Source organism: Hirundo rustica, chromosome 19 (genome assembly GCF_015227805.2).
Source record: "Hirundo rustica isolate bHirRus1 chromosome 19, bHirRus1.pri.v3, whole genome shotgun sequence".
NCBI classification, from domain to species: Eukaryota; Metazoa; Chordata; class Aves; order Passeriformes; family Hirundinidae; genus Hirundo; species Hirundo rustica.
This window is the reverse complement of record NC_053468.1, coordinates 10,531,130-10,556,458: the sequence shown is the minus strand read 5'-3', so window position 1 is coordinate 10,556,458 and position 25,329 is coordinate 10,531,130. Positions and strand designations below refer to the sequence as shown.

General features: G+C 61.6%; 5 protein-coding genes across 8 annotated transcripts; 2 read left to right on the top strand and 3 right to left on the bottom strand.

Annotated features, from left to right (window-relative positions):
- Window positions 1-2,298: 2,298 nt before the first annotated feature.
- Window positions 2,299-17,903, bottom strand: ABHD11 (abhydrolase domain containing 11). Of its 4 annotated transcripts, none has more exons than XM_058423017.1 (6): window positions 17,898-17,903; window positions 4,255-4,379; window positions 3,983-4,156; window positions 3,382-3,552; window positions 3,103-3,284; window positions 2,299-2,820 (listed from the first exon to the last, which is right to left on the bottom strand). In XM_058423017.1, exons 3-6 carry the CDS (start codon window positions 4,103-4,105, stop codon window positions 2,682-2,684), a joined length of 615 nt encoding a protein of 204 aa, XP_058279000.1. In that variant the 5' UTR covers window positions 4,106-4,156; window positions 4,255-4,379; window positions 17,898-17,903; the 3' UTR covers window positions 2,299-2,681. The 4 variants fall into 4 exon arrangements, with proteins under 4 accessions (XP_058279000.1, XP_039938394.2, XP_058278999.1 ...); XM_040082460.2 differs by lacking the exon at window positions 17,898-17,903 and adding an exon at window positions 5,214-5,263 and having other exon boundaries at window positions 4,255-4,390; XM_058423016.1 differs by lacking the exons at window positions 4,255-4,379; window positions 17,898-17,903 and adding an exon at window positions 5,214-5,240.
- Window positions 6,460-7,136, bottom strand: CLDN3 (claudin 3). Its single transcript, XM_040082467.2, is given in 2 exon segments — window positions 6,460-6,582; window positions 6,584-7,136. Coding segments are annotated over 2 exon segments (645 nt in total). The 5' UTR covers window positions 7,106-7,136.
- LOC120761287 (claudin-4-like) lies at window positions 11,512-19,321 on the top strand. Its single transcript, XM_040082388.1, has 2 exons — window positions 11,512-11,620; window positions 18,488-19,321. Exon 2 carries the CDS (start codon window positions 18,497-18,499, stop codon window positions 19,139-19,141), a length of 645 nt encoding a protein of 214 aa, XP_039938322.1. The 5' UTR covers window positions 11,512-11,620; window positions 18,488-18,496; the 3' UTR covers window positions 19,142-19,321.
- On the top strand, window positions 15,051-15,680 carry LOC120761289 (claudin-4-like). The gene has a single exon (XM_040082389.1). The coding sequence runs from the start codon at window positions 15,051-15,053 to the stop codon at window positions 15,678-15,680; it is 630 nt and encodes a 209-aa protein (XP_039938323.1).
- A 348-nt stretch (window positions 19,322-19,669) lies between the features above and the next one.
- Window positions 19,670-22,409, bottom strand: METTL27 (methyltransferase like 27). Its single transcript, XM_040082513.1, has 5 exons — window positions 22,278-22,409; window positions 22,027-22,155; window positions 21,814-21,949; window positions 21,597-21,689; window positions 19,670-21,123 (listed from the first exon to the last, which is right to left on the bottom strand). The coding sequence occupies exons 1-5, from the start codon at window positions 22,383-22,385 to the stop codon at window positions 20,885-20,887; spliced, it is 705 nt and encodes a 234-aa protein (XP_039938447.1). The 5' UTR covers window positions 22,386-22,409; the 3' UTR covers window positions 19,670-20,884.
- Between the last annotated feature and the right edge of the window lie 2,920 nt (window positions 22,410-25,329).

Here is a 25,329-nt window from a genome sequence, read left to right as displayed (position 1 = left end):
TGCTCCCTGATTAAGAACTGTTACACCGGGGCAGAGAAGGAGCCCACGTGCTGTGGGCAGAGTGGAGGAGAGGAGGGCTCGAGCATAGCCCAGCCAACCCTGATGGAGCAGGCAGGGGCTGAGGGGAGCCAGGGTCCTGCCAACCAAGGAGCAGGGCAGGAGATCACAGATTCAGTTAGGATGGAAAACACCTTTGAGGTCATTGAGTCCAGCCTGTACTGCAGGGAAGCCATCTGTGAGGCTACACAGCGGCTCAGGACACCCGCAAATCCCTCTTAGCACCACCAGGGCCAGAGCTCTGTAACTACCTTCCCTGGCGCCTCCCTGGAGGCGGGGCTCCCGCCCTCCCCTCGGCTCTGCCTGCAATGCTTCTCCTGTCAATTTTACCTCCTCGCCAACCACTGCGGTGGAGATTGGCTTCCCCTCGAGCCTCAGATGGCTCCAGGCCATGCCAGCATGGCAGCTGGGAGAACAGGAGAGCAGCGACTCGAAGAAAATATTCACGTCACTTGTGAATCACATCTTTCCTAGGATGCCCTGTCCCTCTTCCATGCTCTTGGTCAGATGGGCCAAATAGAATGATCTTGCAGAAGGGGCCCCAGTCTCTTGGTCTGGCACTCAGCATTAATCACTTGCAGTGAGGGACACCAGTGAAGTCACACTTGACATCTTCTGTCACCTCAGATACAACATCCTGCAAGTCATCAACAGGCTCTATTTCTACACAATGCCTGATAGAGCAGTTTTGAAACCATGCCTACAACAGCCACATAGTGGTCTTCCTATAAGTGGGGCTTGTGGTTAACTGCACCTGTGCCAAGGACCAGATGTCCTGCTTGGAACAGAGTTCAGGCTAGAACAGGTCATTTTTTGGTAGGCCCCTTGGGAGCAGGCTGTCAAAAAGGGTCTGGTTTTGCCTGGGGAGTCAGCTGAATCTCTGGAGGCATCAGCACCCTGGCTCTTGACAGGCATAGAGCCCAGAGAGTTGGTGCAGCCCATGGCATCCCTTGTGTCACCAGACACATACCTGGATGTGCCCCTGGGATGTCTCTTGATTCCCTGTACCCTCCCCACGAAGGAAACAGAGTTGTTCTCATTTCTTCCTGCTGTCTCTCTCACCCCAGGTCCGACAATGCTTCCCTATGCTCCCTCAGCAGATGCCATCACAAGAATGGACTACAATGCTCTGGAAGCTCTACCTCTTCCCAAGACACTGATCTCCTGCTATGGTGAGGCTCTTGACCTTGCACCTTGTAGCTGCCTTTTTTCTGTGCCCCAAACCTGGTACCTGGCCAGCAGGAAGGAGTGGGGAGAAATCCCCCACCAATCCTGGCCTCCAGAGCTCAAGGATCGGTCCAAAGGTTTTGTGTGCTGATAGCTGGGGCCAGACCCCACCCCCAGCTGGCTGGTGGCACCCAAGGAGCTAATTTCAGTAGCTTGTGACTCTGGAGCTTATTGGTCTGATGTCCTTCACAGGAAAAAAATAATACACAGAGAGCAAAAGTGTTTAAATTTGAGGGTGATATAGCAGAAAACTCAAGGCCAATGCCTGAGCTCCTGAGGGAAGGGGAAGGGACAAGAACAGCTCTGCAGAAACACAACAAATCTCCAAAGCAGTCCCTGGTACCCACTCTGCTAGGTAACTACAGCCAGACCTGAAATAAACCATCCTCAGTCTTCTGCCCTCCCTCCCTTTTGGGTTCTCCAAACAACCCCAAACTAAGCAATCTCATCCCAGGGAGCAGCGGACACCTGCCTCTGGAGCAGTAAAAGCAGAGATGGTTAGTGTCTCTCTCTGTTGCCCACACATGGAGCATGTCCCCAGTTGTGGCAGAGATGATCTGTCACCCCCATAGTCACTTCTGCCCTGTCCCTGGCTTTACTGGTTGTCCAATAAAGGGATTTTTGCAGCAGACACCCTGCTCCTCTGCCTCCAGCCCACGATGGGTGGGCATTATGCTGCCTCGGAAGGATGCAGCACAGGTGGGAGGGGAGAAATTGTCAGGAGCTCAGAAACGAAGGGACATCTGCCTTTGGGACAGCCTGGGCAGAGACGTTCCTTGTTTAGGAGGCAGATTCCCCCACTCTCCAGTCCTTACACTGCCCCAGGCATAGAGCAAGGATGCAATTTCCCCTGGGAGCCAAGAAACATCCTCAAACCTGCATCTCACGTGCACTGCTCCCACAGATTGTCACAGTCCAGCTGTCGCCTCCCACCAGCATCCCTGCTGCCAATGGAGAACCCCCTCCTATGCCCCCCACACATGCCCTGCCCTCCATGGTCACATCCAACCCCTGTTCTGCCTTGGCATGGATTCAGCTTTATTGCACATTCTGCAAAGTCACAGCCAGATCCATGGAAGAGTCTGTCAGCAGGAAAACAAGAGGGCTCTTCTGCCCCCTCTGTGTGCCTGACACCCCCGTGTAGGCAGGACAGTGTCCTGAGCCAGTGCCACCCCATGTCCCTGCAAGGTGGCAGGAGATCTCAGCAGGATGCAGGTGCCTCTCTGCTCTGGCTGCAGGAGAACTGGATGGGAGAAGGTCTTGCAGGCAGGATGAGACTGCAGTGAGGGCAGCCAGGCACAGCTGAGCTGAGCTCATCCTCAGAGCCCGAGCCCTGTATCACTGCCCAGAGCTCCTCAGGACCCACATGGTCCTTGCAGAAACCCTGGTCCCCAGTGCTACAGCTGTGGCAGGAAATTGAGGACAGCAGTGACGAATTCTTCAAATTTATCCTGATGGACTATGTGGCCTGCACCTTTAATGTACTGGATTTCTGCTTTGGGGAAGAGGCGTTGGATCTCTGGGTAGTCTCTGGAGCTGCAGAACAAGGGAACAATCCCATGATCAGAGGTCCCTCTTGGTGTCTTCCCTCACCCTCCCCAAGCAGAGGGTGATCCCAGGTATAACGCCTTCCCTGCTGGGAAAGCCCAGGGGGCCCCCAGATTGCCCCTCACTCCAGTATGTCGGTGTCACCGGCTGCTGGAGGAAAAGCCCTTGCTCAGGACCTTCCCCATCCGAGGGGCTCCACCCAGCTTCAGCAGCTGCAAAGAGCACAAAAGGTCAAATCACAGACCTGGAACCACTTCTCTCCAGTCTCACCTGATATAGGGCGATTCGGACCCTCCCAAGAAGAGTGCAGGACCAGGATACGGCTTGTGGAAGACAGGGAAGTTCATGATATCTGCCAAGTGCCGCGAAATAGCCTCCAGGTTCACTCGCCACACGTAGTGGCCCTCCACCTCCACCAGGTTGGTGAGGAGGAATTGTCTCAGCTGTGGGAGCTGCCATGGAAGGGGATCATGTGCTCTTCCGTAAGAGCAACAAAGCAGGATGTCCTGGCACCCTCCATCCTCCCCCATCTCCCACAGGATCTCCTACCTTGACCACAGGCCGCAGCTGGTCATCTGCCAGCTGGCGTGCTGCTGAGCGGGACAGCCCCACTGGGACCTTCACCTCCTTCATGGCCGAGATGTAGGCAGAGAATTCGGACACTGGGGCAGTTGAGCCAGGACCAATGTCTACAGAGATGAGACGCTCCACCAGGTCTGGCTGGAGACACAAGCAGGGCAGATCAGATGCCAGGTTCTCCCAAGATCTCCCCAGTGGGAGTACACATAGGGCTCCACTCCCAGTCAGATTCCCTGGAGGCTCCTGTCTCAGCAGATACCTCCATGTGCCCTTCCCAAAGTCCTTGTGCTCCGCACAGATCTCCAAGCTTCCTCACAATTGGTGCTGGAGGGACAGGGCAGCATGGGCTGGTGGACACAGATTTTCTCCTACTCCCATAGCCTGGCTTACAGCTCTGTGTGGGACAGCACCCACCCTGATACAGACATGGTAGAGGTGGGGGCTCCCTGCTGTGGAGCTAGGGGCAAGGCTGGCACTGGTGAACAGTCTCAGAAGGTGCCATCCCCTTCCTACAGACCCCCCTGGAACTTCCTGAGCCTGGATCCCCACTCCCACCCCCGTGCCTGCTGACCCGCTGCAAGGCCAGTGTCATGGCCGTCTTGCCCCCCATGCTGTGTCCCACAAGGATGCACTTGGTGATGCCCAGGCGGCTCAGGAGGTGCTGCACATCCAGGCTCATCGCTTCATACGTCATCACGGGGCTGTGGGGGCTGCTGCCATGGTTCCGGGCATCCACTGTCAGCACCTGCCTGGGCAGGAGCAGCGTGTCACCCCAGGCACTGCCCACCATGACCCCAGACCCCTCCCTTTGTGCTGCACCTCTCCCCATCCCCTGGGTCTCACCTTGCCGCTACCACGGCGCACCAGTGTCTTGGCCACTGTCTGGAAGTTGCCACGGCTGCCAAAGAGCCCGTGGAGCAGGACGAGGGGTGACCGATCCCTGCGACCCTCCACCTCTACATGGGCCAGGGGCACTGCACTATATGGAGACAGGCATGGGGCATGGCCAGAGCTGCAGGGAGAAAGTGAGTCCTGCCTCTCTGCCCAGCCCTGGTGAGGCACATTTGGAGTGTTGTGTTCACTCCTGGGCTCCTCAGGAAAAGGGAGACACGGAGCCCCTGGAGTGGAGCCAGTGCATGCTGTGAGGATGAGGAGGGACTGGAGCATCTCCATGCCCAGGAAAGGCTGAGGGAGTTGGGGCTGTTCAGCCTGGAGAGGAGCCCCAGCTGAGAGGGGCCCTCAGCCCTGGGTGTCCCTGTGTGCAGGGAGGGGCAGAGCAGGGCCCAGGCTCTGCTCCGGGGGCCAGCAGCGGCACCAGAGCCACGGGCAGGGCCTGAGCCCAGCAATTCCCCCTGCACAGGAGGCACAACTTCTGCCCTGGGCAGTGCCCAGCCCTCAACAGGCTGCCCAGGGAGGGGCTGGAGTCTCCTCAGCGGGGATATTGCAGAGCCCTGTGGGCACAATCGTGTGCCCTGTGCTCTGGGATGGCCCTGCCTGAGCAGGGAGGTGGCACCAGGGACCCGCTGTGCTCCCTTCAGGCCTGGCCCAGCCTGGGGTTCCGTGAGAGCGTGGCCAGCGCTCGGCCAAGGACAGGCGGGGGAAGGGTACGCGACTACAGGGGGCGTGCTCACACCCGCCCACCGCCCGTGTGGGGCACCACGGTGCAAGGGGGCACGGCTTGCGGGAGGCGTGTCCAGCCCCTTTGTGACGGCCACGCCCCTGCTGCCGGGATCTTCCCCCCCCCGGGACCCTTCCCAGGACCGCTCCCGCCGCCCCCGCCCCGGGCGCGGCCGGGTCCTTACGTGGCCACGGAGCGGGCGGCGGCGGCGGCGGCGGGCTGCGGGAGGGGCGGCGGGGCGGGGACGCGGGGCAGCCGGCGGAGCATCATGGCGGCGGCGCCCGGGGGCCGTGAGGCGACGTCAGCGAGCGGCCCCGCCCGGCCCCGCCCCGCCGGCGGCGGGCGCCCCCCCGCGGCAGGACGGCGGCAGCGCGCACACGGGGAGGGTCACGGCGGGGCCGGTGTCGCTGCTGCCCCTGCGGGCACCGGGGCGGGCACGGGGGCGGGGGGGTTGGGGTCCGGGAGAAGTGAGCCGGGTGAGGCGGCTCCCTGCGGGCCGAGGGGTTTCCGCAGCGCTCTTCTGCCCGCTGCCGCCCGCGGGCACAGCGGGACCGGCCCGCTCAGCCCCGCAATCGCCGCCTTCGGCCGCGCTTCCCTCAGGACCGGCCCCGCGCTCCTGCGGCGGCTCTCGCCCCTTTGTCCCTGGCCGCTGGAGCGTGGCCGCGGCCGGGAGGGAGCGGCCGAACGGGGCGGCCTCGCCCCAGCGCGGCTCCCGGGCGGGGGAAGCGCCTTGCGGCCCCCCCGGCGGCCCCAGACTTTGGACTGCGGGCAGGGAGTGTCCCTGCGGCATCCAGCGGCTCCTCCGCCGCTTACCGCCCCGACCGTTCCCGGAGAGCTGCGCCTGGAATGCAGGGGGACAACGGGTCCCCACCCCGAACAGGGACGGCAGGTGCGGGAGCGAGAGGGGCTGTGGCTGAGCCCTCTGTCCCCAGCCCGGTACCACTCGGGTGCTGCCTCAGCAGGGTGTGCCTTGGGGGCCTGGACTGTATGTTCCCCCACCCTGTGCCCACCTTGACTGTGCCGCACATCCCAAGGATACTCGGGTACCAAAACAGGACACGTTTATTGACAAATGTAACCGGTACAGACCACGCGTAACAGGGACAGACGGTGCCGGGCCAGCAGCGATGGGGGAACACAGCAGGGGGGCACCGTCCCCATCCCGTCCTCATCCTGCCCCATCGGCGTGGCAGGACCTCGCCGGGCGCCGCTTCTCCCGCCGACCCGAAACTGCCTCGTGTTTAACCGAAACTGTCTCTATTTACACAGCCCGGCCCTGACCCCGCGGCCGTCCCCGTCCCCTCCTTCGCGCCCCTCCCCGCCCCGGCGCTGCCGCCCCCGGGCCCCACGGAAGGCAATGAGGGTCCCAGGGTGGGGGGGGGGGGGGGGGGGGGGGGATATCGAGGGGTGCCGGGGGACCCTGGGAGGGCTCAGACATAGTTCCTCTTGTCGTAGCTGGTGACGGCAGAGCGTGGGGCAGAGTAGGCCACCTTGCCTGTGGGGTACCTGTCATCTTTGGGGGGGCAGGAACAGCAGAGCAGGCCCCCCCCCCAGCAGTAGGAGTGCGGAGGCTGCCCAGCCCACGTAGAGTGAAGTGCCCAGCTCCCGCTTCTGCGCTTCGATCACCAGCGGGTTGTAGAAATCCCGGATGATGGTGTTGGCTGACCAGCAGACAGGGATGAGAGTCATGATAGCAGAGAGAAGGAAGATGACACCGGAGACAATGGTGATCTTGGCTTTGGTGCTCTCGTCCTCCACGCAGCGGGTGCACTGGGCGCCCACGATGGCCACCATTAAGCCCAGGACGGCCAAGATGATGGCCACCACCAGGAGGGCACGGGCGGCTTGCAGGTCCTGCGGCAGTGCCAACATGGAGTCGTAGACCTTGCACTGCATCTGCCCCGTGCTCTGGACCACGCAGCTCATCCACAGTCCTTCCCAGAGGATCTGGGCCGTCACGATGTTGTTGCCGATGAAGGCCGACACCTTCCACATGGGCAACGCGCAGCAGATGATGCTGCACAACCAACCCAGCACGGACAAGGCCACACCGCCGATCTCCAGCCCCATCGACATGGTGGATGGTTCAGTGATATGCTCCAAGCGATGGCGGAGAAGAACCCACGGACCAAGACCGTCGCAGCCACCTGTGCTCGCAGCCGGGGGATCAGCTTACACCTGTGCGCAGCGCTATTTATACGGGCTGGCCCCGGGGTGGGGTTTCAGTGCTCACTGCTGGCTGCTGGACGCTCCTCTCTGCTCCTCCGTCACCGTCACCTGCGTCCCACACCCTCCCCTTTGTTTGCAGAGATGGCGCCCGGTAACCAGAGAAGGGCGGGAGGAGGAGAAACACCACCTGCCGCAACCATCCCCTGGTTTCGGCTGATGGGTATTGGGAAGCACTACTACCATGCTCATTCCCACTAAATCCCTTCTGTGGACCTGGAAATCCCGAGGGTTCACCTTTCCCCCACGGAGGTGCTGGAGATCAGGGTTTGTTGATTTCTGTAGTGTTGTCAGTGCTCACGTTTAACTAGGGTTCGGTGAGCGTTTGGGCACCTTTGCATCATCGTGCAAAGTGCAACCCCTTCGCCATGCCATGAGGTTTATTCCTATTCCAGGGGACCTGTGGGTGTTCCCGGCACAGCAGGAACCCCTCCAGCCTGGCTCCTCCTGTTCCCACCCTGCTGGGCTGGCAGCACTGTCAGAGATCCTCTGACTGACTGATAAATATCTTTACTCATCCTGCACAAGTCTTGTGACCTTGAAGGAAGCAGATAATGCACGTAACCACCCCAGCGGCATCACCCTGACAACCTGAGCTGACACCCAGCAAAGGAAAAAATATCCCAAGGCATGATTAATCCCTTCAGACTTGGCAGGAACCACAGCCCCATGGCTGTGGGATCCATGTTTCCCCCCCCCCCAGCCTTGCATGCTGGGGGTAGTGCCAGTGTTTCCAGTCCCCCTCCCCCAGGAATGTGGTTGCTGGACACAGGCTTGCTCCTACCTGTTCCCTGCCTGCTCCAAAAATCTCCTCTACAACTTATTAACTACTCAAGAGCGTGGTGGGATGCTGGCAGCTGGCGCTGTGCAGCTAGGATGGGGGGGGCAGTGGGAGCCCTACAACTGCCTGGCTCTACCACACAGTACCCTGACACCCCACAGCCAGAGGGGTTGGAGTTGGGTGCCCCCACAGTATCTGGGCAACCAACAGCCAGGGGGGTTGTATTTGGGTGCCCCACAGCGCCCTGATACCTGGTACCTGGTGGGTCACCTTCGATTGCCCTGCAGCACTCTGCACCCCCATAGCCAGTGGGGTCACCCCACGGAACCCTGATACCCCATGTATGGCTGGGTCAGCTCTTGTCACCCCAGCGCCCCGTATCCACCCAGCTTGACCTCCAGCCCCCTGCAGCACCCCATGTCTGACCCCCACTATGCTGTGACACCCCGATACCCCCATATCCAGCCTCTACCAACCCATGGCATCCTCAAAATACCCTTTGCTTGGCTGGGTGAACTTCTGCCACCCCACTGTACCGTGCTCACCCCCCCTGAGGGCACCCAAAATCCCCACAGCAAGCTGGGGAGCACCCAGGGGTGACTGTGTTTGTGCTGCTGGGGGGAGCCCATGCAAGCAGCCCCCAGGGTTCTGTGCCCTTGTTGCTGGGGGCATTGGGGACCCCGGCCCTCGGGGATGCCTCGGGGTGGGTGTCCACATGCTGTCACAGTGACAGTGGGCACGGGGCCAAGCCCGCTGGGCTGCCAGCAGAGAGCAGAGGTAGGGCCGGGCTGCCGAGGGCCCCCACGTGTGCAGGCAGGGGAGTGCCCGCGGCCCCGGGGTGTTGGGAGTGCACAGGCGCACAGGTGAGCACACACACACACACACACACACACAGGTACACACGCACACACAAACACTGCAGGTACACACACACACAAACAGGTACACACACACACAAACACACACTGCAGGTACAACACACACAAACACACAGGTACACACACACACAAACACACACTGCAGGTACACACACACACAAACACACTACAGGTACACACACACACAAACACACAGGTACACACACACACAAACACACTACAGGTACACTACACACACACACTACAGGTACACACACAAACACACAGGTACACACACACAAACACACTACAGGTACACACACACACAAACACAGGTACACACACACACTACAGGTACACACACACACACTACACATACACACACACACAAACACAGGTACACACACACACTACAGGTACACACACACACAAACACACAGGTACACACACACAAACACACTACAGGTACACACACACACAAACACAGGTACACACACACACTACAGGTACACACACACACTACACATACACACACACACAAACACAGGTACACACACACACTACAGGTACACACACACACTACAGGTACACACACACACACTACAGGTACACACACACACACACTACAGGTACACATACACACAAACACACACAGAGGCACACATACACAAACACACACAGAGGCGCACACACAAACACACACATGTACACACACACAAATACACACACGTACACACACACAAACACACACAGAGGTACACACACAGAGGTACACACACTAGAGGCACACACACACACAAACACACACACGTACACACACACAGACACACACAGAGGTACACACACACACACTAGAGGCACACACACACAAACACACACAGAGGTACACAAACACACATGTACACACACACAAACACACACAGAGGTACACACACAAACACACACACGTACACACACACAAACGCACACACAGAGGTACACAAACACATGCACACACTAGAGGCACACACACACAAATACATACACGTACACACACACAAACACACACAGAGGTACACACACACAAACACACACACATACACACACACAAACACACACAGAGGTACACACACACAAACACACACACGTACACACACACCAAGACTCACCCCCTCTGCCGGCAGCAATGCCTCAGCATGCAGCCGCACACACAAACACATGGACACATAGACACATGGACAGACACACAGACACACAGCAACAGACCCGGACACAAAGACACATGGACACAGACAGACACATGGACAGATATGCAGCCACACACACGGACAGACTGACAGACACACACAGAGATTCACAGACACACAGACACGCATGAACTCACAGGCACATAGATTCGGACAGACACGCACACACAGGCTCACAGACAGACTCACAGATATGCACAGAGACGCAGACTCACGCACACAGAGACTAGCACAGAGGCAGAGGTGAACAGGCATCTTCTAGTGGTACAGGTGCACACCTCCACACCCTCCCCCGTGCACACATGGCTGAGGGGCTGTGGGCAGGGGTTCCCCTGGCAGGGCTCTGGGGCAGGGTTATACCCCAGACAGGGCTTTGGGAAAGGGGGGTGGCACCCCAGACAGGACTGTGGGGCAGAGGAACAGGGGCAGGGTTATACGCCCAGGTCTGTGGAATAATGGGAATACTCAATACCAAGGCATGGGGCAGGGGAGATAATCCACACAGCAGTGGGAGGTAGGAGGGAGGGATGCCTCTCGCTAGGGATATGGGACAGGGAGGATACTCCAAGTAGGGCTGTGGGGCAGGGGAAGAGTGGGATACTCAAGGGAATTGTATGGAGTAGGAGCTACTGGGGCAGAGCTGGGGTGGGATGGGGCAGTGAAACACCGCAGCCCCCAACCCTGCAATCAGAGCCCCACACGTGGCGTCCCCACTTTGTCATCCCAAATTGCCCAAAGTACAGGCTGTGTCCAGTGTCGTGCCGGCCTGGGGCAGCTGCCACTCACTGACTCACGATGGACGAAGGGGCAAATCACTGGGGTTTCGGGGTGCTGGCCACCCCCGCCAGGACGCATTCTTGTGGTGAGCAAACTAGCTCACTGATGTTTACTGAGGAGCTGAGCAGGGCCAGCGTTCCTGGGGGATTCCTGGGAGTACCCCCATTCCACTGCTGCATATCCCTCCCCGGTGCAGTCCCTCTGCACTCCTGCACAGCTGGGGAGGGATGAGGAGTATCGAAGTCCCTCGGGATGGGAACAAAGTGTGGTGGCCGCAAGAACACCACAGTGGTGACACGGGGATGGGTTTACCCTACCGTGATGCAGAGACCCCAAACAAGTGTCAGACCCAAAGGTCACAGGAGCATCACCGCTTTGGTGGTCCCACATGAAGGACGCCTGCACTTACGGGGGGTACACCCACTGCAGCATCCCCCATCCATGCGCCTGGCACCGGCAGCACCCCGGGGGTGCGCAGGAGGTGACGGCAGAAACCGCCCGGGGCGCCGCGGGGCCGCGTCCCGCTCACGTGCGCTGCGGGATTGGGGTGTTCCCCGCCGCTGCGGTCGGGAGTGCCGGCGCGTTCCCCCCCCCGGGGAAGCGGGGCCGGGGCGGTAAATGCCGCCTCGGCTGCTTATATTTCAGGCGCGGGGCTGCTGGCTCTGCCCCGGCCAGGGCACACAGGCAGCCCATTGTTGGAGCCCCTTCGGCGCGGCGGGAGCAGGTGAGGCGGCTCCGAGCATCAATGGCAGCTCTGTCTGCCGGCGAGGCGGGGAGGGGGCTGCGGCGCACGGGGGCTGGGGACGACGTGGGACGTGGACCAGCGGGATGTGGCAGGGGGCTGGTGGCTCTTTGGGGGATGCTGAGCCGTGACTGGGGCATCCCCACGCCGACAGCTCTGATCGACTTCCCCGGGGTTTTGCTTCCTCCGAGCATCGTGGGTGGGGATACCCCCATTGCACCGCCCGTGACCCCCTTCCTGATTAATCATCTCCCCCGTCCCTTCGCCAACCGCTTTGGCAGCGCTTAGGGCTGTTTTCTCTGTTGAGACCCACTTGTTGCTCAGAAACTGGACAGAATTCTGACTTTCAGAGCGACTTCAGGCCGAAGGTCCCTTCTCTCCCCGCAGGGATTCTGCAGGTCCCGGCGCGCGGCTCCCTTCCCGATAAGACTTTGCTTTCCCATAGCGAGAAACAACCTGACTGTGCATATTTGAGTCGGTCGGAGAGGTTTATGTTGGGCAAGGATGTTTTTTGGGAACATTCAGTCTCTGGGCTGTCAGTAACTAATCCTCGGCCTCCAGCGGGGAGAGGCTGCCCCACTCCTCCCAGGCTGAGCGGGAGGGTTGTTGGCCGTGCCTCACTTGGCAGATGTGAAGCCAGAGATCCCGGTGGATCATCATTTGCTGGCAAGTCTCACCTGCGTTTTTGGGACCTTGAAGCAGCCAGGTTGGTGGGTTCATGTGTGGGTCCTAGGGGATGAGGAGTGCTCGGCTCAGTGGTGTGGGGTATGTGAGGTGGGACTCTCACCTGTGTCCTGGGTGGGGATGTCCCCAAGCCCTTTGTGGCGCGAGATTCATGCCCCAAGCCCTCTCTGCGGGGTGTCCTCTGCCCTGACAAGGTCAGGGAGACACAGCCTCTGCTGTGCACCCAGCAGTGCCTGGCATTGTGGTGACACTGTGTTTGATGTCACCTCCCTGCCTGGGAATGGCCTCACTGCTCAGCCGAGGGGCTGCAGTGTGTCCCCATACTGGTGAACCAAGGACAAGTGTCAGAAGGTGCTTCCTGATGGGTGTGCCAGGGCAGGAGCTCTGCCCTCACCAACCCTCTTAGTGCAGTGTAACAGGGATGGGAACCCAGGCTCCTGAATGTCCTTCAAATCTCACTGCATTTGGGGCAGGGCATCCACACCCGTCTGGGTGCTGGGTGCTGAAGGCTTGGGATGGGTTGAGTGTGTTGAGCAGCTTGTTTGGGGCTGGAGGAGCTTCCTGCTGGGCAAGTCGGCTTTGGTCCCACTGAGACATGCGTTTGTGCCATGGCTCCTTGCAGGTGACGCTATGAAAAGTCTGTGACTGGGGTCCTGCAGGATGCACTGGGAATGAGTGCTGGGACAGGGCTGTGGGGCTGGTGTCCATGCAGTGGTTGTCCTGGATGGCAGGTCCTGAGGCGCTTAGTTCCCACCTGTGCTGCACCACCATCCTCGGGCTCCAAGGGCTCTGGGGTTGGCTGCTGCTCCTCTGCACCGAGCCAGTGTCTGTCGGTCCTGCTGTCTGGCAGTGCTGGGGACAGGGGGCTGGCAGTGATGTCCAAGTGGGTGTGTCACAGGGGAATGTGGGGAAGGGCACAGGGCTGCCCCTGCCTGGCAGCTGCTAGGTGGAATATATGTCACGTTCCAGCATTAATTACAGTAATTGGCTGTCAAAGGCTGTGCTGGCGCCTGCTCTGCCTCTGAGGGGGAGTATGAGCAGCTAAGGCTTTGATGCTCCACACGTGGGGGAGTTCCTATCCCCACCTTGCCATTTGTCCCCAGCCCAGAGACATGTCCCCACGTGCCTGCGGGGACACAGCCCCTGCGAGCCACCCACACGCGTGGGCACGTGCCTCTCTCCAGCCCCAAATAATGTGGTGGTTACAGCAGCCAGCTGGGACGTGAAAGCCTCAGGCAGAGTCTGGCCCCGGCGGCGATGCTCTGGAGCCTTGTAGATTAAAGGGAGCCCTTGACCACAAGACTCTGGCCGCAGGGTGGACACACTGGTATGTGAGCAATGCGGGCGTTCCAGCAGGACAGAGGGACGGAGCCTGGGCAGCTCCTTTGGCACAAGTCTGGCAGGCAGGGCCCTGACCATCCCCTTAGGCTGGGGTCTGCTGTGAGACATGGGTGTCCCCAGGCATCCTCCTGGCACCCACTACACTTGGACATGATGCCCAGGGACATCCTGGCAAGGTCAGTAGCAGCTCCAGAGTCCATCACACCAGGCAGTAAGCACAAATGGTTGGCTTGTGGTGGTAACCCCAGTGCTTGGGAAAAGGAAGATTATCTCAGCACCTCTTATCTTTTCCAGAGGCCCAGGATTAAGCAGGGGTGATGAAACAGTGCAATGTCCATCTGTCTGTGCTGTCTGTCTGGTGTCGTGCTGCACCTGTGCAGGGGCTTGGAGGGAGCGGGGAGGGGGCCTGTGTAGAAGTCATGGATTACAGGAGGACAGGTGAGCATCAGTATGGCATCCGTGTTGGCACTGGTGTTGGCATCAGCACTAGGATCAGTGGGTATGGCACTGGGGCAGCTCGAGGCCACATCTTCCCCTCACAGCCCCACCCCAGCCAACCCTAACACGCAGGCAATGGGACACGGACAGAGCTGGGGCTGGGGGTGGCTGTGTGAACCCTGGCTTGGCACTGGAGCACAGGTGAGCTGGGTTTGGGGTCTGGCCCCCTGTTGCCCCAGGCAGTCTCCTTAGTGGAGAACTGGCAGCTGCTCCGACCGGTTTGTGGGTCTGGGCAGTGACACCTCCTGCCCGAGGCCTAACAGAGGGCTGGGAAGTTCTGGTACAGATGCCAAGGAGCAAACAAGAGCTGCTTGTATCCTGCCGGGCATGGAGCCCAGCAACCAGAGCGGACAATGCACTGCTCCCCTGGCATGGGGCCATGGGGGGCCAGAGGCTGGGGTGATGTTGGAGCAGTCACTATGAGCTGGAGGGAAACTGAGGCATGAAGGCATGAAGGCATGAAGGGACCCCATCCAAGTGATGGAGCAGAAGGTTCTGGCAGCGATGGCAGAGATATCCCGGTGCCTGGACACCGGCTTTTCCCCTTTAGCATCCTGGGCTGAGTCCCAGTGCTGCCATGGGCATGTGCTGCCATGGGCATGTCCTGCCTGCCCGCAGCAATGGGATGCACTCCTGCACCTGGGTGGCCTGATCTCAGTCCCCTGCGCTCTCCTCCGTGGGAGCAACTGGGATATTAAGTGTCATCGCTGCAGGAAGAAATGCAAGTGGAAGAATCCCGGGAAACTGGTTCTACCCCTCCGTCTGGTGCCGGCGGCAGGCCGGCGGCTGCGGCAGCGCTCCTCCCTCGGCAAAGGCATATAATGCCTGCCATGGTCCCGGCAGCCCACACTGCGCAGCGGGAGGCGGACAGGGGAGCAGGCAGCGAGCGATGGCCTCCATGGGTATGCAGGTGCTGGGCATCGCCCTTTCGGTCATCGGCTGGTTGGCCTCCATCCTCTGCTGCGCGCTGCCCATGTGGCGGGAGACGGCCTTCGTCGGGAACAACATCGTGGTGGCACAGATCGTCTGGGAAGGGCTGTGGATGAGTTGCGTGGTCCAGAGCACGGGGCAGATGCAGTGCAAGGTCTACGACTCCATGTTGGCACTGCCGCAGGACCTGCAAGCCGCCCGCGCCATGGTGGTGGTGGCCATTATCCTGGCCATCCTGGGCACCCTGCTGGCCGTCACTGGCGGCAAGTGCACCAATTGTGTGGAGGATGACACCGCCAAAGCCAAGGTCATGATCCTCTCTGGCATCATCTTCATCGTCGCCAGCATCCTCATCCTCATCCCCGTCTCTTGGTCAGCCAACGGTATTGTCCAGGACTTCTACAACCCGCTGGTCTCTGACTCGCAGAAGCGGGACCTGGGCTCATCCCTCTATGTGGGCTGGGCGGCTTCGGCGCTCCTGCTGCTGGGAGGGGGGATCCTGTGCTGCACCTGCCCCCCCCGGGGAGAGAAGCCCTACTCCGCCAAGTTCACGGCTGCTCGCTCGCTGCCAGCCAGCAACTACGTGTAGGAATCGCCGCGCCTGCCTGGACCCCCCGGCCGCTGCAGGGCGCGGGGAACCTCCCGGGACACGCAACCTCCCCGACTGGGTTGGGACTGGCCGGGCGCAGGGGCAGTGAGAGGGAGGGCAGACAGAGCCGCCTTTGTTCCACCGGGACTGAAGCCGGTTCTTTAATCTCGATTCAAATAGGGGACAAGGAGATCCTGTCCTGGCTGCCCGCGGTGGGGGTCCTGCTCCCCCCGGAGCGTCCAGCTGAGGCATCTTCTCTGAGACATCGCCTCCTCGGGCATTTCCTGGCTCTCAGTATCGGGGTGTGCCATGTGGTGACACAGCTCCCAAGAGCCCGTCCCACGGGTGGCACAGGGCTCTCTTTGCTGCGTGAAGCTCCCCGGGACGTGTCTGTCCCTCGGGGTGGGTGGCGGTGTCGGTGCTGGTAGGGGCAGCCAACCTGTCGCACGTGGTCACAGGGACATGGTGGCTCTGCAAACCCCGGCAGGGTCTTGAGGGGTGACAGGGGCTCTCACCTGCCTGTTCCCTAAATTTTGACTTTGACCTACTTTAAGGGCTCGGAGCGACCGTACAGAGTGTGATTTCTCGCGGCAGCTCCCCAGGGGCGGCGGCATCATTATCCTGGGAGTGGGAAGGCAGCGGCCGGGCTGGGAAAACCGGTCGGAGAGGCGGGACCGGAGTGGGGCTGTGCCCCCGCACGGTGGGGGGGCGACTCCCGGCCCCGACCCCATCCATCGCCCCAGAGCAGGGTGCCCGGGGGCCGGGAGTGGGTTCTCACGGTACCCCTGGCTGTGCTGCCGTCCCTCTTCATGTCCAGCCTTTCCACATTAAACGGCAGCTGCTCAGACTCTGCTGTGCCTCGTGTTCTTTACCCTCTCCAACACCGGCCTCGGTGGCGGGACAGCCCGGTGCTCCTGTGCCCTTGGGCTGCCGTCACCCTGAGAGATCACCCTGAGAAATCTGTTCTTCGGAGCCTCTTGCGATCCCCGCAGCCTGTTCCAGCCCTGGCATCACTCTCCGCTCCCCTCCCAGGCCGCCCCGGGAGTGACAGCGGCTGCTTCCACGACAAAAAGGGCTTGGCGGCGCCGGACGCGGCATCGGGGCTGTCCCACGCCTGACCCGCCGCGATCTTCCCACTCGAGCAGGAAGCAGGTGGCGGGCGCCGGCCGGGGCGGGTCGGGGCGCGCTGGCCCCGGGGCCACCGCATCGGCCCGGCTGGGAGCGCCCCGGGGCCGGCGTGGGCAGCTCCGGTGTTTTGCCTATCTCGCTTCCGGCACGGCAAGTGCTCCTCTAGCTTGGGAACGTCCTTCCTTCTCACCTCGGGGTATATGAGGACGAGGGGTGACTGCCTGGTTCTGGGTGTCTCATCTGGATCTGAGGGCTGGAGGGCTCCCAGCTCCCCAGTCCCTTGGCTGGGCACGTTAATGGTGAAAAATACCCCTGTAACCCTGTGGTGTCGGTGGCCAGGTGGGAATGTGAGCACAATGCTCTGTCGAGCATCCCTGGGGATCCATGGATCACCCACTTGTCCCCCTGCAGGTGGTCATACACCCTGTTTTGGGTGTCTCGTGTGGCCCAGGTCCCGCTGGCTGGGGAAGGGTCCCACCATCCCGGCCCCTACCTGCCTGAAGCATGGGGAGAGGGGCTGTGATTTTGGCCGAAAGGATCCCGCTTTCATGGCCCAGGGGATGCAAAGTCCCAGTGCTGGGTGTCCATCAGGCTCCTGAGGGATAAAAGGTGCTGGGTAAGGCGTGGGGATACAACAGGAGAGGAGAGACTGGAGAAGCTGAAACTGGGACAGGGGAAGTGATGGTGAAACCTCCGGCAAGAGCCGCAGGGTGTGCCAGGCACAATCGATACCCGCTGAGTTTGGGGCCATAAAACCCCGCTGGTTCCAGCCGCCAAGCTCATGGGTGAACTCTGCTCCGTGAGGGGCTGAGCTGGATTTGGGCTGAGCCAGGGCCACAGTAGTCACACGTGACCATGGTGGAGCTGCCAGGGTGCCCAGCATGTGTCCCTGTATCAACCATCCCTCTTGCAGGGACATCACCTGTGGTGATCCTGTAGCCTCTCACCAGGGTTTGCCCTCTTGGGGCTGCTCCCGAGGCTGCTCCAGGATGGCATCGCAGAAGGTCCTGAGCCCCAGACCTGGGACTGCAGCAGGGCTAAGCTCTCACCCATTTCCATGTTTTCCTGGAGAGGAGATCCCGGGTGCAAAGGGCACTGCAGCATGGCTGTGAGGGTGAAGCAAAACCAGGAGCAGGCAGTGCTGAGCGGTGTGGGGGGCTGCCTTCCCTGCCTGTGCCCCTGCCATGAGGCTTGTGCCCAGGGAGGCTGGGCACTCGTGGTGGAGTGGGCACTGGGGGATGGCCACCAGGGCAGGACATGAGGTGAGTGTGGGGTGGGGGCTTTGCACTCTGGAGCACTGGGGGATGGGCACAGCAATCTCCCCATCCTGCTCCTCAAAAACCACCCCTTCCCTGACACTTGCCATGCCCTGGGAAGGGGTGGTGGCAGAGACTGAGCTGTGCTGTGGGGACAGTGTAGGGGCCAGTGTGACACATGCGGGCTCCTGCACTTTGGTCTGCTTGGGGCTTGGTCCTCAGTGCCACATGTGTCCCCATTCTGTCCTGCAGCATCGGCCCATGCCACTCATGTCCCCGTGCCCTTCAAGTCCCCAGGTCACTCGTGTCCCCACGCTGTCCTGCAGCCATTCCCACCCTGGTGGGGAGCAGGACATACCAGATGCGGCCCATGCTGTCCCTGGCTGAGGGCTGTGCCTGTGACACCCATGCCTGTCCCCACAGGAGCTGTCGATGGCGATGATGACAATGCAGATGGGAGGACTGGTGATGGCCACACTGGGCTGGCTGGGCTCCATTCTCACCTGTGCCCTGCCCATGTGGAAGGTGACGGCCTTCATCGGCTCCAACATCGTGGTGGCCCAGGTGTTCTGGGAAGGGCTGTGGATGAACTGCGTCTACGAGAGCACGGGGCAGATGCAGTGTAAGGCCTACGACTCCCTGCTGGAGCTCACCTCTGACCTGCAAGCTGCTCGTGCCCTGGTGGTCACCTCCATCTTTGTGGCCTTCCTTGCCTTCTTCATCGCCCTCTCGGGAGCTGACTGCACCCGCTGCGTGGATGACAATGGCACCAAGACCAGGATCTCTGCAGTGGCAGGTGTCATCTTCATCATGGCCAGCATCATGCTCCTCATCCCTGTCTCCTGGTCTGCCAACAGCATTGTCAGCAACTTCTACAACCCTATGGTGCCTGAGGCCCTCAAGAGAGAGCTGGGGGCTGCCCTCTACATCGGCTGGGCCTCCAGTGCCCTGCAGCTCTTTGGTGGGGGTGTCCTGTGCTGCTCGGGCTCCCAGTCCCAACAAGACCCCTACCCCAAGAAGTACAGGGCAGTGAAAACCTGTGGCCCAATGGGCTATCCCATGAAGGACTACGTATGAGGCACCGTACCCAGGTGCCAGCCCAAGGCAGAGCACCACTGTCCCTGTCCTGCATCCCTGTGCCATCCCCTGCCCCTGCACTGCCTTGCCCTGCCCATCCCCATGCTGGCTGACCCTCAGCACCGTCCCCATGTGTGTCCTTCCCCAAGGCAGGGACTATAAACATCCTGGTGCCACCAAGGCTGCCGAGGCTCATTTTGAACAGCGCGGTGCGGGGAGGATGGTGGTGCATCCTGGGGGGTGCTGTGCCCTGCCAGCAGCTGTATTCCAGCCCCTGGAACATCCCAATCTTCCCCTGGTGATCAGCAGTAGCCAGCCAGGATGCTCCTGGCAGTTCCCTGCAGCAGGAAACCGAGGCAGGGAGAGGATGCTGAGAGCTAAGGGAGGCACAGGGGGACACCAGGTGCTCTGAGCCCCCATGGACTGGGAGGGGACCCCAGAGAAAGGCTGAATCCTCCCTCCCAGACTCTTGGCCACCCACCCTGGACGGCACGCATTCCTATTGCTCTGGGAAAAACACACAACAGACAGCAGGGACAGGGGTTTATTGAACAGGCAAGAGCAGAGCTGGGGACTGCCACAACCCCCAGCTGCCCAGGGGACAGTGTTGGAGACAAATGGGGAGGTAGCAGTAGGACAGCTACTGATGGGCATAGGGATCCCAGAACATGGGGGACAGCTACTGATGGGCACAGGGAGAGCGAGTGTGGAAGATGTGGGATGCCATGGGTGAGGGACAGGGACAGACAGCCATTGCCTCACACTGAGGAACAGCTCCTGAGGGGAAGGATGCAACCTGTTCTCCAGGAACATGGGAACAGGATGAGCAGGAACAGGTCTGAAGGAAGGGGAAAATGAACAAACAAAACAAAACAATCAAACCAAACCAAACAAAAAACCCCAACAAACAAACCAACAAACAACAAAACCCAAATGTTCCAGCAAGAGATTTGGGTAAAAAACTTCCCAAGGGAGCAGTGGAGGAGGAATTGTGGAAGCAACCCAGCCAGGGGCTGGGGGAACAGGCTGGGCAAGCAGTGCTGCATGGCTCCTGGGTGGGGAGCATCCACCAGCTCCCCAAATCCCTTCCAAACTCATTTCCCCACCCAGACCATTAACTAGAAAGCTGTGGGAAAATGAGAGATTCAAGCAGCTATTGTGGGATGAAAGGCAGATGTGGCACTTTGAAAGCCTCTTCAGCAGGGAGCCACCTTGGCATTGCTGCTTTGACTCTGGATGTGGAGGCTCTTGCACCTCAGGGCTGGGTCAGTCCATAGGAAGTATGAGGATGGAAGGCCACAGGACACAGTGATGGGAACCCACCTCCAACAGGCTCCAGGTAAAGACTCTGGGAGTAGGAGATGATGAAGGATCCAGATTTGGACCATCAGTGCTGAGGTGGGTGAGGTGGGGAGAAGACATCCCAGACTGGACACACCTCAGAACAGCCATGTGGGTCTGTGAGATGTCATGGTGAGCGTTGAGGTGTTGGGGTCAATACCTGAATGTCAGAGCTAAATGTGGTGCCCAGGAGACCCTGGTGAATCCAGGAGACCTTCCCATGCTGAGAAACAGGCAACGGCACCAAACCCAGACCTTGGTGAGAAGGAACCAAGGAAGGGAATGGGGAAAATTCCCCCCAAATACTGTCACCCCCAGTAGCTGCCATGCTGCAGGAGGGGGTCACCGGGCTCAGTCTTATAAGGGATCAAGTGCTCACCGCCCCCCGAGCCATACTAGCTCTCAGCCCTCCTTGAGGTCGGGGACAGGGCATTTCTGGTAGATGTAGACCACCCCGGAGATGTAGCCGGTGCCCTGGGGGCTCTCCTCCTCAGTGGTGGCTCTCTCCCAGTACTCCACCTCCTGGGCCAGCAGCTTCTGCCAGGCTCCGCTCCGCTCCAGCTGCCCCAGCGCCGCCTCCAGTTCAGCCTTGTACCGTAGGTTCGAGGGGTTGCTCCTCGTCGTCAGGCACAGGAAGCCGCCTGCGGGACAGGAGACAGGTAACACTGACACGGGGCGTCCCTCTCTGGGAACGGCATCCCCCGGAAAGCGTGGGGACACGGGGAGGCACTGAGAGTCTGCCAGGAGTCAGCGGGCAGGGGACAGGCAGGCCAGGAGACGGGCACAGACGGGGCAGTGGGTATAGACAGGACAGCAGGCAGAGATGGGCAGGACAAGGGGCCAGCGGGCAGGGAATGGGCGGAATGTCGCGCCTGAACACAGGCTGTCACACACCAGCACTGTTACTGCCACTACCTTGTCCCGCTGCCCAGACCTGGCAGTGGGCAGGGTCAGGGACCCCGTGCCATCGCCCGTCCCTGGCAGCAGGGACAAGGCCAGGTCCCAGCTGTGCCACGGGTCCAGCGTTCATCAGGAGATCCACATCCACCGGGGCTCGGTGTCCCATCCTACCACCCCGGGGGTCCCGGCGGGGAGGAGAAACGACCCCTCTTACCCGGCTTAGTGACCCGCAGCAGCTCCGGCAGCACCGTGCTCGGCACCTGCCCCTCGCCCAGGGCCCCCACAACCGTCACGGCGTCGTAGTGCTCTGCGAGGACACGGGGCGTCACCGGGGGGACCCTTCGGGGCTGCTCCCGCCCCGTGCCGGCCCGTCAGCTGCGGGACACGTGGCTGTCACCGAGGGCTCCCCGGGGTCCGTCCCCTCCCGTTACCTGCGGGCGCGGGCAGCGGCTCCTTGCCCAAAACACAGAGCCGCAGTTCCTGGTAGAGCCCGGTGCTCCGTGCCCGCTCCAGCATCCCCGCGCTGCCGTCCACGCCGTGCAGGCAGCGGAACCCGCGCCGGTGCAGCTGCGGGGACAGAGGCAGCGTCATCCCCGCCCCGTCCCGTTACCTCCTCCTCCCCTCCCCGCCCGTCCCGCTGGTACCTCCCACGCTACGAGCCCGGTGCCACAGGCCACGTCGAGCAGCCGCGCCCCCGCGCGCGGGGCGGGGAAGGCGAAGGCGAGCGAGGCGGCGGCGAGATGCGGCGCCCGGTACTCCAGAGCCGCCACATCCTGCGGGGACACGGCGGTCAGCGGGGACACGGCGGTCAGCGGGGACACGGCGGTCAGCGGGGACACGGCCGCGGTGCCCCGGCGGTGCCCCGGCGCTCCCATCCCCGCTGCGTCCCCGGTACCTGCTCGTAGCGGGCGGCCCAGCCGTCGTAGAGCCGCAGCCTTTCGGGCAGCGTCGAGCCCCGATGAACCGCGGCCACCCGGTCCCGGACCGCCGCCGGCAGCCCCATCCCGCTACCGCTCGCTACCGTCCGGGCCAATGAGTCCGCACCGGGCCCCGCCCCCGCACCCATTGATCCCGGGGCTCCGCCCCTGCCGAGCCCCGAAAGCCCATTGGCTCCGCTTTCCGCTCGCGACGCGCCCTCAGCGTCTCATTGGCTCCTCTGCCCGACAGGACACGCCCCCAAGGCGCGTTTGCCCAATGACTCCGCCCCGTGGGACCCCGACACGGCCCCGGCCGCGCCCCCGCGCTCCATTGGCCGCCGGCGCTGCCCGTCCCTCGGCGCCCTGGGAGCCACCGAGTGCGCCGGGAAGGGAGCGGGTAGGGCCGGCTGTCCTGACCTGACCGGGTGGGGACCAAGTGCCCCAGGGAGGTGTCAAGTGCCCTGGGGGGATGACCAAGTCCAGGGATGGTGACATCAAATGCCCTGGGGGAGTGACACCGAATCCCCACAGGGAGCGGCGCCAGGAGCCCCAGGGCTACTACCACTGTCTCCCAACAGTGCCCACTGTTTCTGCTGCTCTGTCGCCTGCAGGGGTCAGTTCCCATGGCGTCACTCATGCCCCAGGCGCGGGGACAGTGCCCTGGACAGGTCACCTACTGCCCGGCCCCGATGCCGCGCTGTCACCTCCATCCTGCATCCGCATCTCCTTCCCGCACTCCGACCGTCACCCAGTGCGGCCACCACCCGAGCCCGCCGTGTCGCACTGTGTGCGGCACTGACAGCCCGGGACTGCCCCCGGGGTGGAGGCCACCCGCCACCGGGGCAGCTCTTCCTTGTCCTGACCTGCCCATCCCACCCCTCGGGACGGGGGTCGTTCTGCGCTGCCCCGTAGGGACAGGGGACAGGAGCGGGCAGCGGCTGGGAAGGAGCAGGCACACCTTGGCTCCTGCGAGGAGCAGGGACTTGGAACTGATGATCTCTACCTGCTCCCTTCCAGCTCGAGGTGTGTGTGCCACGAGGGTATAGCCTACGTGAAGTTCGGGTTTTGCTCAAGGCAAGAAACACCCCTGAGAACCAGCACGATGCACAGGGAGGGGCAGGTTGTCACCTCCAGATCACAGTTCTCTGGAATTCCTGATGCAGGTGCCCAACATTTGTCACTTTCCATATCCAGCCTCGTTATCTCTCGAAGGTCTCTCCCTGGAAGGTCACTGCGGGAGTTCCCCGTCAAACCAACCTTTGGTGGCGCGGCGAGGACCAGGGACAAGCTCGGCGACAAGCCACAGCTGTCTCCATCGCCTCCGGCTGTTTCCAGCAGCGAAACAAACGGATCCAGCCGCTAATTAGTGACGGATTCAGCTGCTAATTAATGACGGGAAGAAAATCGGTGCCCTGACGGAGGCGGTGGCCGCCCCGAGGCGGCGTTGGTGGCCTCGTCACCTCCTCCGTGGTCCCCGCGTCCTCCTGCTTCTCTGCCCTTCCCTCCCTGGGGACGTGCCCGCGGTCACAGGCGGGGACAGTCAGCCCCGAGGCCGGGCAGTGCTGGCCGGGGCCCTGGAGAGGGAGCCCTCCACCCGCGGGACGGACCCGCGCCCGCCGGGCTCCGGCCTCACGCCCGGGGACGCGCTCGGAGAATCCCTGGTGGAGCGGCAGAGGACAGTGCGGGGCTGGGGAGCGGCGAGAGCTGGCCCCGTGACGGCAGGACCCCACCCGAGGACACGGCGATGGCTCCCCGGTGGCGTCCGCGGGGGCCGCAGCCCTGCGACAGCTCCTGACGCTGTTCGTGCGCATTTTGTCCCCTCTGCTGCCGCCAGCGTGGGCCCAATCCTGTTCCTCGTGCTTGGCATCCCGGGAGGGCTGCAGCCTCCAGCAAGGGCTCTCACAGCCTCGTCAGGGCTTCCCACCACTAATTGAACCTTCCTCTACAAACCAGTGCCAGGACGCACCACCAGCACCCCCTGTCCCTGCTCTGCTGTCCCCAGGGGCCACTGGGCCTTGCCTTCTGCACCCCCTTCCCACACGGATCCGGTCCTGAATTTGCCGGCGCTTTTCCAAGCACCCCCTTCCCGCGGCTGGCTGGCTCTATCACAGCACAGCTGTCCAAACATCTGCACCCCGTGCCACCACCGCGGCTCTGGGCTGGCTGGGACCCAGCACGGCCCAGGTGGGGTCAGCACCAGCCCTGCTGCCAGCATTGGGTGCCCTGGGCTGTCCCTGCTGAGGGCAGGGCACTGAGGTAGCAGCAGGTTGTGGCAGGTTGGAGCGTCCCATGGCTGGTGCTGGTGTGAGGCTGGACTTTGTCCTGACATGTGGCCTGGCGCTGGCAGGCTCCCACTGGGTCAGAGGACATTCCTCTCCAGTGCTGCAGCTCCTTGGGAGCTACCTGGAGACAGGGGTCTGTCTGTGCCCTGATGGGGTGCTGGGACCCTGAAGCTCAGATCGGTTGCCCTGTGGTTTTCCCACCACCCCTCAAAGGGACATGGGGGACATGTGCCCTAAGGCAGGGGCTGAGCCCCCTGAGCCCAGAGATCTCTGCTGGGACCTCGCCTGCCCTCCCTCCCCAAGGAGCTGCTGCAGGGGTGGAAGGGTACCTTAGGTAGGTCCCTCATCCTCAAATCTGCCACTGAGCTGGGAGAGGAGTTGGGAAGTTGGGAGTTGGGAAGCCCAGGTCTATGCTGGGTTTGGGCCAGGCATCTCCACAGTGGGCAATGTCACCTGACACCAAACCCTCTACAGGTCCCCCCTCTGAGCCTTCCTGGTTCCCCAGGTGAAGCGTGTGGTGGCCTTGGTACCCTGAGCAGGTGGCCTTGCATGGCCCAGGACCTGTGCAGGGCAGCCCTGGCACATCCTTGGCACCTGGGCTGGGACTAATGCTGTCCCTCTGCACATCCCAATGATGTTGGAATGTCGCTAAGGTTCTTCACCGGAGTGAGGGACAGAATGGAATGACAGAATGATCAGTCCCACGGCCTTGTGTGCCTCAGGGACTCTCTGGGTGGCCCATACAGCC

Coding starts and splice junctions, on each gene's coding strand:
- ABHD11 (XM_058423017.1), bottom strand. CDS start 4,105: ATGACGTATGAAGCGATGAGCCTGGATGTGCAGCACCTCCTGAGCCGC. Junction 3,285..3,381: donor AGCTGCGGCCTGTGGTCAAG/GTAGGAGATCCT, acceptor CTTCCATGGCAG/CTCCCACAGCTGAGACAATT. Junction 2,821..3,102: donor TCCGAATCGCCCTATATCAG/GTGAGACTGGAG, acceptor CTTGTTCTGCAG/CTCCAGAGACTACCCAGAGA.
- LOC120761289 (XM_040082389.1), top strand. CDS start 15,051: ATGGCCTCCATGGGTATGCAGGTGCTGGGCATCGCCCTTTCGGTCATC.
- LOC120761287 (XM_040082388.1), top strand. CDS start 18,497: ATGGCGATGATGACAATGCAGATGGGAGGACTGGTGATGGCCACACTG.
- METTL27 (XM_040082513.1), bottom strand. CDS start 22,385: ATGGGGCTGCCGGCGGCGGTCCGGGACCGGGTGGCCGCGGTTCATCGG. Junction 22,156..22,277: donor GGGCCGCCCGCTACGAGCAG/GTACCGGGGACG, acceptor GTGTCCCCGCAG/GATGTGGCGGCTCTGGAGTA. Junction 21,690..21,813: donor GCCGCTGCCCGCGCCCGCAG/GTAACGGGAGGG, acceptor GTGTCCTCGCAG/AGCACTACGACGCCGTGACG.